Source organism: Crocodylus porosus, unplaced genomic scaffold (assembly GCF_001723895.1).
Source record: "Crocodylus porosus isolate Cpor-Errol unplaced genomic scaffold, CroPor_comp1, whole genome shotgun sequence".
Taxonomy (NCBI): Eukaryota; Metazoa; Chordata; order Crocodylia; family Crocodylidae; genus Crocodylus; species Crocodylus porosus.
Genome location: NW_017728951.1, coordinates 11032673 through 11045636, shown reverse-complemented (window position 1 = coordinate 11045636; position 12964 = coordinate 11032673). Strand labels below are relative to the sequence as shown.

The following is a 12964-nucleotide window of genomic DNA, read 5'->3' as shown; positions in this document are numbered from 1 at the left end:
ATAACCTCAGCAACTTTCCTGAGCCCTGTCACTCACTCCTTCCTGTACCTGAGAAGGATGCCATAGCTGTAACAGCCAAGGCCATCTCAGAGGAAGCAAGAAATGACATCAGAGTAGAAAGGTACAGTGAAAAGCTTATGTATTTTAGAGGGCAATAATGCTCTACTTAGTTATATTCTTTCTTGGTGTTATAAAAAAGAGAAAAAGACCACCTTACATGAATAGATAGAGAATATGCTCCCCATGAATAGGTAGATTTCTGTTCCCCACCCCTTAATATTATGCATCATGGTGGAAAAGGAGGGGTTTTACTTTACTTTTATGTAATTCTGCACAGTTATGTTAGAATTTTCAGAACAAAAAGTGCACAATAAAAGTCACAAGACTGCAAAAAGATTTAATTAATAGCATGGTTTTTCTCTTAGTCTCTTTTAGAAATTTCATTCTGTAAAATGATAACATGAAACTATAACCCATCTTTCATAATTCTCTTCCCCACCCCACTTCTCCCCCAAAATCTCTTCCTTTCCTTTCCTTTTTCTATACAGAATGGAGGTTTAATAGTCTGATTGTGTTGAACTTTTCTGTATTCATTTTCAGCCTGGTCTGGAGTAGCTCAAAAGCTTTGAAAGAAGTTGGGATAACGCATGTGTGGGAGAGTGGGTGGGTGGGTGGGTAAAAGCCAGCACGCTTGTGGGTACATGCCTGTATGTGGAAGTTTAGGGTGGGTAGCATACTTCAAATTAATACCTGTGGCAAGCAGGGTGGGGTCATTAGAACAGCTGCTGGCAAATCATAAATGGGTTGCTTAGTACTTGCGTATGCTTTAAGATTTTATTATCACCTGTTTTTCCAGTATGGATATTTGTACCATCAAGCAGCTGTCATTTCTGTGCCACAACTGCAACTTTTGTAGCTGCGCGAGTGTGCATTTGCAAGTATGGTATGCTCTGTACAGAGCAATGTGGAGTAGCTGAATGTATAGAATAAGACACCAAAGACTTCTGAATGTAAAGAAAAGATACGTTGTTCCGGATAATTTCTTATAGGTATATGCAATTACAGTGATAAAGAGAGCTAGAAAATGTTTGTTGAGTCAGTTAATGTGTCCTCGGCTGTTTCAGTGCTATGATCTGGCCGTTTGTAGTAAATAGAGACTTGTGCTGCTTCTTTCTGATAGTTCTGCTGGATCTCACTGCTAGCAAGCATATACCCTGAAGTTTAATATCACAGCAGGGGCCATGTGTACTGGTCCCAGAATCCTCTGCTCAAAGCAGTTTTTATTTGTGTGTAGTCCAATGGTAACCATTACAGATATAAAGAAAAACATCCATTTCTAAGGGCTAAATTAGTGTCAGAGATTCAATTAATGAAAAATTCTGCGAAGATGTTTTGAATGGCTTTGGATGCTTGGATTTTGGAAAAAGAAAATATTGTGTCCTGTGTTTAAGGGGTTTCATGGATTTTATGCCTTCAGGGTTTCGGAGGGATTCTGTGGTCAGACTATGGACTGTGGGGGATTTTGCCTCCTCTGTAATGGAGGTATATTTTAACAACCTTTGCAGCAGCAGAACATTGGTTGCCAATGTCCCCCTGCTTTACCTGTGGCAGGCTAAGGTGTTATGTGTTGTGGTTGGGTCTGTGTTGATGGTAGTTTGGCTAATAGATTAGACAATGTATTTGGATAGGGATGATCCTGCCTTAGAAAGTACGGCTGTGTGAAGCTTTGGTTGCTGATTCGATTCAGCGGAGATTCAGCCCAATTCAGTGGCTGAATCTCTGAATCTGAATCGAATCAGGAGACCGTTTAATCTGAATTGAATCGGAACCCTCCGAATCGATTCGGAGAGATTCGGAAAGATTTGATGATTCGGCCACAGACACAGCTTTAAATGTTTTTTCTACATACCTCAAGGTACCAGGCGGCTCATAAATGCTGAGATGCTGGGATAGATGGAGCATCCCGCAGGAACATGGGGGGCTCCCCAGCATGCTCGGCAGCAGACCCACAAATGGACCAGAAGCACTTTTGGTCCACTTCTGGGTCCACCAGGGAGCACCCTGGGGGCCCCCTTTGCATTCCTCCAGCTTGGCAATTGGTGCCTCTTGGGTCTGGGGGGCACCTGGCATCCCCCCACAGCCGATTGCCAAGCTGGGAGGGCGTACTGGGGCCCCTCCATGCACTCAGCAGTGGACCCAGAAGTGGACCAGAAGGCGAGGGATGGAGAGGTGGGAATTGCATCAATGAGTTTCTGATAAAAGCTAAGCTGTCAACATAGTCAGGGGAGAGGGAGGGCATTTTTCCTCTCCCTCCTCTTCTTCAGATATAGCAGACTTCTCTTATTGGTTCATACAGTATTGCCAATTCTTGCAGTTGTATGGTGAGTCTTTCTTTAAAGACTTAGCTCTTGGAGTCATTTGTTTAATGAAATAAATATATTTCTAGTGCTTGTAGTTGCAAGGAAAAGCTTGAAAACAAGGAGACCAATAAAACATGGCAGAACGCAAGTCCTTGGAATGCAGGAATGATGCATAGTCCATTAGCTGGCGTCTTCTTGTGCTCAACATAATGCTTGAGTACTATCCTGCAGTCTTGCTGCTGCACAGATGTGCTGAGGGAAAAGCTTCCCCAGTCAGTCCTCTTCTCCCCAGCAGAGGTAGCTGAAAAACACAGGTCTTGTCTATATATAGTATCTACACTATATACAGTATCTACCACTGAAAGGCCTCCATTTCAAAGGAAAAAGCACTTATTGGATAGTTCACCAGAACTGTTTTAGGACAGGACACAAAGACAATTCTTTATCCACTTATAATTGGTTTGAGAATTTTGGATGAATTCCTGTAACTACTGGAATCTGGCTGGGACATGAGAACTAATACTCATTCTTCAAAAAGTACCATGGGAGCTTTCATGACTAAATGTCATGATGTCATTCCCAGATGTGCTGCCTTTAGGTGCTTGGAGTAGATTGTATCATATTCCATATTAATCGGTTTGGCAAAATATCACCATTATTATAGACCTCCAACCTTCCATGGGCTTAGAAATACTCACAGTTCATGGGTGTGGGGCCAGATTGCGCTCTTCTCCCCCTCTGTATATTGGTATAATGTCTCCTGAGAACAGTTCTTAAAAGATGGGCCAAGAGCTGGTTTGCTGTCCAGGCACTCTTGGAGCTTGTGCTCAAATGATGAAATTTCTCCTTGGTCAGGTCCTTGGTTTGGGTTCTTTTTCATACCTGTATTAAGCCAGATCATTTACGCAATTAAGCCGTGTTATTCCATGTAAAATAAATCACAAAAATCTTCATTAGCATCAGGGCAGTGCTACTTGGAAAAATAAATCTGTTTCTTTTTCCATAGGTGTAGGCCAGACAACAATCCAAAAAGTTAAAATTGACCTAGACATGTTTTTTTAATTTTCGCAGTGCACTATTCTTGCAGCTGGAAATTGGCAAGATTAGTAAGAAGCCTGAAAAGAACGTTGACTCCTTAGAAAATAGTTGACTTGATCTTATTTTTGCCTGCCCAGTAAATACTGTATTAAATATTTTAAGTCTTGTTGAGTGAAATATGGCACGTGCACCTCCTTCCCAGATAATCTGCTTGCGGGGATTTTGAGAGCTGAGGCCCCATGCTGTTACAGTCCTTTGCTGTTTGAAAATGGGATTTGGGGGATCAAAATGAATTCTGTGTCAAAATGTGTGATTTTGCAGCTTCCTCATCTCAAAACGAGCTAATTTGTCTTTTGTGCCTCATTCGGATATTGCACAAAGGATTACAACACAAAGGGAAAAAATAGCTGAAGGTGATTTACATGTAATTAAAGTGTGCTGAGTCTATGAAGAAGGAAGGTTTGTCTGGTCATATCTTTAACTGGATCACCTTTACATTGACAAGAAGAGATATGACCAAACATATCTTCCTTGCTTTTCCCCCCTCAGCCAGCACAGGTACACCACTACTGCATCTGAGTATGGATTTGCCTCCCTCCCCACCTTCCTCTCCCCATCCCTGCACTCCAGAGCCCGCGTTCTTTTTCAAGCTATTCTTCAGCCCGTCCACCTTGCTGTCCCTCAAGAATAAGCATTGTTAAGGTGATATTTTTCTAGTTATCAGGGAACATATTTTTGAGTCTCAACTGAAATCAAAAAAGAGAATTCTCTGAGACTTTTGCCTGCATAAGGACTGCAGGATTGAGCCCACAATTGACACATTCAGGAAGTTCCCACTTAAGAGTAAACTAAATTAAGGTAAGAGGTTCACCATGCTCAAAGAATTAGCATGCCCCTGAGAGTTTAATAGGAGTTTTGACATTATCTGCATTGGAACTGGGATTATACCTACTGGGTCTGAATCACTGCACCCCTACACCGAAGCCGAGGGAGCGAAGCGGGTGGATTTTACAGTATTTAACCGTCCATGGCTTAGCTGTCGGAAACTACGCTAGTCACAAAGGAGTAGAGAGCCAGGCTCTGAATCAGCCTAGTTGAACTTTTGGCATCAGTTAAGCTGTTTGTGACTTGAGGAATAAAAGTAAAGGGCTGCCGTACATGAATATAAAAACAAAGTATTCAAATAATCCATTCCCTTGCCCAGTTGCAAGTACCTCTTGCTGTTTTGCAAGTATATTAAACTACTCACACTTTTAACACAGGTACTGCCACTGATTTGTCTGTCCCTTTTTCCAGTGAAAAGGTATCTTCTTGGGCCTCTAGAGGAAGATCAATAAAGTGTAAACATTTTGTTAGAAGTGAGTGCTTTGTAGTATCTTCCAATATTTGGACAGTCTCTTTGCCAGGACTCTTTAATGTTCTTTCTTTTTCTTTCCCACTTAACTAAGACATTTTCTTTTTCTTGTATTTTCTTGTTAGTTTTCCTCACATGCATTTTTCAGCTTTGCAAAGTGCCGTCCAGTAAGCACCCATTTTCCCAAACCTATCCAAGGCCTCTTGCAAACCCTGTCTCCTGTATGCCAGCTATCACTCCTCCCTTTGTACTTTCTGTATATTTGGACATGAACTAGTTTGCTTTTCTCTGGAATATGGAAAGTAGGATTAGTCTGAGTTCTGAGCCCTGTGCTGGATAACTCTGAGCACAGCAATTAGAGAGACAGGCGCTTTCTCTGTGGCTTTGAGTTGTGGCTCCTTTCCAGGTTTTCAGCACACTTGTATTTTGCTAGCATCTCCCAGCGAAGACTGCTCGGGGAGAGGTCCAGAGTGACAGAACTCCCAATATTTAACTCTTACGTTCTGATTTTACTCGGTCTCCATTCTGTCACGGTTCCCTCTTTTGCCTTTCTGATTCTGAACCCGTTGCTGAGCATTTCTGGAGGTGGAAAGCTGGATCATATGGAAAAGCTCAAGCATATATAGGTAGTATTTGGAATGAGCTGGTCAGAGAGATTTGCAGAGCTAAATGGACCAGTGCCTTTATACAAAGTGACTACAACTGTCAGTACATCTGACATTTCAAGAGTCATAAATGTGTGGAGTTGACTCACATTTGTATGTGCTTTTATGGGCTAGCCCTCAACATGTGTGCAGATGCGTTCGTGAGGCAGCACAGCACTTCGAGAAGCAAATCCGGCCCAGGCAGGCAGCATGTAATTATTTCAGCCTGTCGCATTGCATTACACTCCGTAATCATGGGAAATTTGAATGTGACATCAGCAAGTCTCCAATTAGCATGCCATGTGACTCACATGTCAATGTGATGACAGACTTTGTTTACAAATAATCTTATTGTCTGAGATGCATGGAAGCTGAAGCGTGTGTAGTTAATATCTGGTACTGATGCAAAATTTGTTAAGCATTAACATTCAGACAGTGCTTGCTGCTGGTACTTCATGTCCGTGGGGGAAGTTTTGCATGCGTTTGTTTTCAGTCAGTATGTTTTTAATTCTTACTTCTGTTTCCCTGTTTGGAAAAATCACTGTACCTAGGAAGTCAAGTGTGTCAGAGAAGTCTTCCGCTACAAAGGGCCTTTTGCTTTACACTGTCTAAGCTAAGTATAGACTGTCAAAAAGCCTGAGGCTGAATCGATTCAATTTTTGCAGGTTAGTCTAAGCTGAATAGATTCCACCGATAAGCGAGGGAACAGACATTCACTTTTGATTCTGGAAATCCAGCCACATGCCTGCAGTGGTTTGGGCCAGAAGCTGAGAGTACTAGAGCATGCCTCCCAACCTGCCAGCCACTGCCAAAGGGGAGGGAAGCCCTCCGAAGTCCCCCCGCCGCAGGCTCAAGTGGAAATGGGGGGGTAGGTCCAGGCTATGGCATGGCCAGCTGACTTCCCCCTCGCCCATCATACTCAGCCAGCCAGGCCAGTGCCTGGGCACTCACTCTGTCTCCGCTGGAGTGGTGGGGGGGAGTCCCTGAGGATTTTCCCCTCACCCCCCAGCCTTGGCCAGGCAGATCCTAGCTAGGGTCGGTGTGGGCTGGGGGGGTTAAACTCCCCCCATCATACTTAGTTGACCAGGCTGGGCTGGGGCCTGGTTACACTCCTTCCCCCCTCCGCTCAAGTGGGAGTGTAAGGAAAAGCCTTCAAGGGTTTCCCTCCTCCCCTTCCTCCTACCAGGCAGGGTCCGGTCTTCTGTTACAGGTTTAAACTGGTTTCTGATCGCTTAAACTGGTTTATGTGTAACTTCTGTCCCTAGCCCATGGGCTTAGCCCTGTTAACCCTAACTTCATCCTGTATTCCAGTTCAGGACCAAATTGTTGATCTCGCTAACCTCAAAGTCTGGTTATTTTGAACATACTGGTGCAGTTTCCTACCTTCCCACCACACTGCTTTTAGCCTAATCTTGTCTCTTGTCTGCCTAATCCTTTCTGTCAAGATAACCATTACCGCCTTCCCCCATATAAAATCTTCAATATAAAATCACAGAGATGAGCAAGGGTCTCTGGGGTGTTAGTTTCTACTTCATTTCTTTTACCCTGACACTTCCCCTTAGAGAGAGCTTGGAAAAATGGATAGGGCTGCAGCATACCTTACAGTTGGGATTTTACACTCCACTCTTCTGCTATAGAATAAGAGGAAAGAAGGCCTGGAAAGGACCTTGCAAGCTTTTCTAATCCAACCCCTTCCTCAAGGCAGGATTGTCCCTGACTAAACCACTCCAGACAACTGTCTGTCCAGCCTGCTCTTGAAAACTTCCCGGGATGGAGATCCCACAATTTGTATCCCCAGTGGTGATACCAGCAGGGAATCAGGGCCCTGGCCTGGAGAGAAAATGCACTGCAGAGTCAAGTCTGCTTCCTGCCGACACTCCTTTCACGTTTCAGCCAGGGCTCTCTTAATTTAAACCCTTCAGTTTATCTCAATTGCCCCAGTATCAGATGAGAAAATAGGCAAGGCAGGGCGGCACCTAAATGATTCAGAGAGACGTAGGCAGACGTAGGCAGAGGCCAATAGATACAGGAATGGAGCAAGAGGACTGACCCTTCCCCCAATTATGGCTGTGCCGTGCATGTGCCACGATCTCTGAGCTCACAGTGTGGTCAGTGTGGGCACATGCTGACCTCTGAGCTCCCCAGCTGATCGGGGTAGGGTCTGGTCGGAGCCACTGCTTTCATGTGGCTCTGCAGCAAGGGGTGAATGTTGCTGCTGTTTGTCCTTCCCCATCCCTCCCCACTGAATCCAGCAGCAGGAGAAAAAGGGGGCCAGGTGGCAGTGACAGTGCTCATCCCCTGGGCTGCAGAGCCTCAGAAAAGCAGGGGCTCTAGTGAGACCCCACACTGAGAGCTCACATGCAGCACAGCCATAGTGAGGTTTGACTAGATCCACCCCACAGCCTAGGCAGTCTGTAAGGTAGGCAGGACCTTATGTCTAGCCTGGTGAAACTAGGTAGTGATTTCCAGAGACAGGTACTGCTTTAATTTTTTTCCTCTTGTCTACCTACCTTGCCTCTCTCCGCAGTGCTCCCTCCTTTTTTCTCCCCTTCCCTACCCTTTATATTCTAATCACTGCTTTCTGTTTAGAAACTCTGCTTCCTACAGTCCCTTCTCAGCATCTGAAGAAATAAGCTGTATATTATAAAAGCATAGGCAGCTTTGATTTAGTTACCATATTTTATGGTGACTGGTCAATACAGCATATAAGTTTTGTAGAAGTCCAACTCGCCTTGGTGTGCGAGGTGCTGGAAACCCAGGCAGGCTTGTGGGACAGGCAGTGTGCTGGCAGGAAGTTGCATTGGTGCCCTGGGAGCTCGGGCAGCACGTGGCCTGCTGGCAGCCTGCCTGGCCAGCCCTGGGGTGCAGCCACTGCGGAGAGAAGGACTGGGTCCTCCCTCAGCTCAGGGGCTGCCCGGCTCACCGGCAGCTTTCCCCGTAGCCACAGGACAGGCAGGGAGGCTCTGCTAAAAGCAGGATCAGGCCCCTCTCTGCTTCTGCCTTCAGCAGGCTCCTGTAGCCAGCAGGATGCCTAGTGCCACCTGGGAAGGAGTAGTTTATAAGGTGCAAATCTACCCTGCCTTCTAATAGTTGCTACCCATCTATACCTTCATGTCATTTACTATAATAATTCAGGGAAATCACCTAGAAGGTACAGGCGCACAGTCTGTAAATGCTGTGCTATATGCAAGTTGGAGCTGTGCAAAAGGTCAGAAAAATTCAGAGCACTTGCCTGCTTTTTGCCTTCCTATCTGTAGCCACCTGCAATTCATCAAACTGCCTTTTCTCCTTCCAGTCCCATTGTTTTCACAGCTTTAGTCTGGCTAATAAAAACTAAAACAATGTGATCAGTAAGACCCTTTTGATTTTTATGGCACTCACCAGCTTACGTGAAGTCTTTGGAATTTGTTAGTATGATAACATTGTTATACGCTTCTTGATGATAGAAATATCAGAGCCAGCTAAGAATAACCCACAGCATACAAGAAGACTGGATTTGTTTTTTGTTTTTCCAAAGTGAAGGCCGTGTGCATGTGGGTACGCACGTGCATGTGCACGTGCATTGGATACTTTTTGACAGTTGGGATAGTTTTGCAGTTCATCTTTTTTCTAAAACAGACTAGCTCACTTTTTATATCTTGTCATCATTTCAAGGAAAATGTTGAGCTCATTCCTTTTGGTCTTGGTGACAATAATGTATCAGGTTTGCACAGCAGTTGGATTGGTTTTGTGAACATGCTGCAGTGGGGTGTGAAGCTTGTGTAATACGAGTTTCTTTCCACAGGGTCCCACTCATTTGGGGTTTTGTCATCTGTCCAAAATAAGAGCTAGGTCTGCCAGAAGAATTGATCACAGAAGTTCAGCAAACTTGAGCTGATTTTCAAGAGAACCTGGGCCAGTTTTTGTTTTCAGCTGGAAACTATGCAAAACTCTGTGGTTTCCCATGATTTTGAACCCAAACCAGACAAAATTTAGTGGTTTCAGCTGAATTTCGCTTTGAGTTTCTAACATTTGTTCAAACTATAAACTCAGGAGTGTGATTGTGGGGTTTCAAATGCAAATTTGCTAATGCACAAAGAAGCTTGAAAAAATGTTGGCGAACCAAAATGTCTGAGATTTACACGGCTAAATTTTTAGCTGCAGTCAGTCTCGGGGTTTATATTTATATTCATGAAGTAGGAAGGCTTCATTCTGCAGCAGAGGTCTCGTAAGTGTTTGTGCAGTGAAAGTGAGTTGTGTACCCAGAGAAGCTATATAGCAAGCAGTTTTTCCATGGTAATGCAAAGCATGTGAGTATGGCACCCTGTGTAAAGGAGAATCCCAGCTTTGATTTGAAACAGAAGGCAAGTTTATGACCTTCTCTTCTGTAAAGGGCCTTATAAACGAAGCAGAAACAAAATTGGGGGGTTGTGTTCTGAGTCTGGGGTTACAGCAAGGATACAGCCACCATAGAATTGCCAGTTCCTGCAGTTTTATCATGAATTATCTGTGATATTTAGTGTCTTAATGCTTCAGGTCCTGGAATCACGTGATTGCATTAAAGCCTCAGACTCTAGTTATCCTGGTTGCAAAGAGGCATGGAAAATGTATGTGCATCCTATGTACTGAGGAAACATACAGAAAATAGAAAAAACCTGTTATTTTAAAAAATGGCTTTTCAACAAACCTGATAATTTTTTTAGGTTTGACTCACGATTTTGGGGGGGGGTTTGTATGCTTGGTGTTGACATTTTTGTAATAGTGCATGGAAAAAGTTCAGATCAGTTTTACAGCTGAAAACAGTAGTCCTGGCTGGGCTACCACTGACAATACTAGGGCTATGGTAAGCCCCTAATTGCTCATCTGTCTGCACTCAGCTAGATCTTATGGCCCTGTAGGAATACGGTCCCCATGGACTAAGCGAAGGAATTCTTGCTCTGAAGGTGATTCCCTCCGTGGCTTTTGTTAAGTCATATAGTCCAGCATTTCTCAACCTGTGGATCGTGACCCAGAAGTGGGTCACAAGAAGATTTTAAAGGGTCACGGGGAAGGTCTGAGGGAAATGCTGCAAGTTTGCATGGAGCCAGGGTGCACAGCAGGGGGCATGGCAAGCAGACAGCAGACAGCAGGGCAGCATAAAGGAGCAGGAGAGAGAGGGAGGGAGGGGGCCGGTTGCAGCAACTGGAGGGGAAAAAAGGGAGGAGAGAAAGAGAGAGAGACTCTGTGGGTCGGGTTGGTTATGATAATAGGACCCAGCGTGAAAAAGGTTGAGAACCACTGATATAGTCCATAATTGATAATGTTGGATGCTTAAAATTATCAACTTTATTCTGTTAACTATAGATTAGGCACTTAACTCTATACATGCAGGTTGAAAGTGTGCCTCATGATAGATACCTCCCCACAGTTCATCCTGGGCAACTCCTGAAGGCTTATCTCGTAGAAGGAGAAATCTATCAATCACTCCAAAACCAAACCAGATTTCAGCAACCAAGTCTACCCACGAGACGCATGGACAGCATCATAAACACAGGCTGACAGTTGGTATAGGGCTACTGAAACATGGGAAGGCAGCGGGAATAGACAGTGTATTCACTGAGATGATACAACACCTAAGACCCCTTGCAAGGCAATAGGTTCTTCATCTATTCAACACATGCACGACGAGTAAACAAGTACCATCAGTATGGAGGAAGTCAGGAGTTATAGCTCTGCCCAAACCAGGGCAACACATTTCATCACCAAAAAGTTATAGACTGATCTCCCACCTATAAACTCTATGAACGTATTATCTTGCAGTTAATTTCACCCTTGGTAGATTCGAAACCTTCGTGAGACCAAGCAGGTTTTAGACGAGGTTAATCCTGTGCAGCCCAGCTGCTAAACCTCACACAGCATATTGAAGAGGGTTTCCAACAGAAGTTCATCACTGGTGAAGCGTTTGTTGACCTATCTGCTATGTATGATCCTGTCCAGCACTGCATCATGATCCACAAACTGTATCTTTTGACTGGACTGACAACTTAGATCTAGGTCAGACCATCCATAGCCTCTTGGAGAACAGGCATGTCTGAATGAAACTAAATGGCCAGAAAGGTAGGCGCTCCCAAAAGAATGGCTTACCGCAAGGCAGTATTCTCACCCCACTTTTATTGAACATCTGCGTTAATGATCACCTACTTCCTGCCAAATGTCAGCATTTCATCCATCCTGATGATCTCTGTATCACCACACAGCAGAAGAATTTGAGGACACAGAGAAGATCCACTGAATGAGATATCAAATTATTACCTAAGTAATGATCCCTAACCTAACTCTAGCAAAACCCAAATCTGCAGTTTCCATCTGAGAAACTTGGATACGTAACGATACCTGAATGTGTCACCTGGGGTGACCAGAGTCTTGAACATCAGAAACACCCGGTCTATTTAGGAGTAACACTGAATCATATACTTTGTTACAAAAGCACATATTAAATACCAAAGCCAAGGTCAACACATGAAACAGTGTTCTGTGTAAGCTCGCAAATTCCAAGCGGGGACCACATCCATACACCCTATGCACTACTGCCTTAGCACTTTGTTTCTCTGTGGCTGAATACGCCGGCGCCACCTGGGGCACTCAGGTCACAGTAAACATATTGACGCTGCCCTAAATGATACATGTAGAATTATAACAGGCTGCCTAAAACTCGCCCCTGTTCCCTGCCTATACACACTGTCCATCATAGCGCCCCCTTACATCGGGAGGAAAGTAACAGGTGACATTGACCAGCAGGTACAAGAGTCAGACGACCGCCACCCGCCATATGGACATCAACCAGTGTACTGTTGTCTCTCATCGAGAAATAGCGTTTTTCCTCTACCATACCACTGACCACATCACCAGAATCAGCCAGAACTACCCTCTGGCAAAACGAATGGGAGAAACTAGGTGACAAATCTGTTAAATGGAGCCAGCAAGGAATTACCGCCAGTGAGAAGTTACCATCCGCCTCCAACTACATATGGCATATGTGGCAGAGCCTGAAGAGATTGAGAGTGGGCCTTGGAAGATGCAATTTTCTCATGAAATCATGGGGCCTCTGTGCAACCAACCAATGTGTTTGGCAAGAGAAGCAAACCATGGATCTTCTCCTGAGATAACCTGTAGAACCACAGTGAACCCCACAAGATCCGGCAACACCAACACCAGAAGCAGTGGCCTATGCAGAATATTGGGAACAGACCATAGAAAAGTTGGATTGGAGACGTGACGAAGAAGACCGTGCCTCAGTTTCCACATTTGTGAAATGGGCCGAATGCTACTACTTACTTTGGTCTTAGAGGACACTGTATTTTCTCACGTACAACATGCCCTAATGTGTAATACATACCTTGTTTTTGTCAGGAAGAATGAAGAAAAAAGATCTTTCCTTGTAGTAAGGAAGGATTATTCTGCACTGGTCTGGTCCTGCAGGGAGCAAACCAGGAAAGCCAAGGCTGCCACTGAACTCCAACTAGCTTCGAGCATCAAGGACAATAAAAAGTCCTTTTTCAGATATGTGGGGAGCCAGAGGAAAAGCAAGGGCAACTTTGGATCCCTGCTGA

At 44.5% G+C, this 12964-nt stretch overlaps 1 protein-coding gene across 5 annotated transcripts in view; it reads left to right on the top strand.

Moving 5' to 3' along the window:
- Window positions 1-12964, top strand: part of TACC2 (transforming acidic coiled-coil containing protein 2) — a 196113-nt gene that overhangs the window by 47750 nt on the left and 135399 nt on the right. For 4 of the 5 annotated variants that reach the window (XM_019555909.1, XM_019555904.1, XM_019555906.1 and 1 more), the window contains one exon: window positions 11-121. The exons of the other annotated variant lie outside the window; for it this stretch is intronic. In XM_019555909.1, the coding sequence (XP_019411454.1) occupies window positions 11-121 (111 nt within the window). The remainder of the gene's footprint in view (window positions 1-10; window positions 122-12964) is intronic. 5 annotated transcript variants of the gene reach the window in all.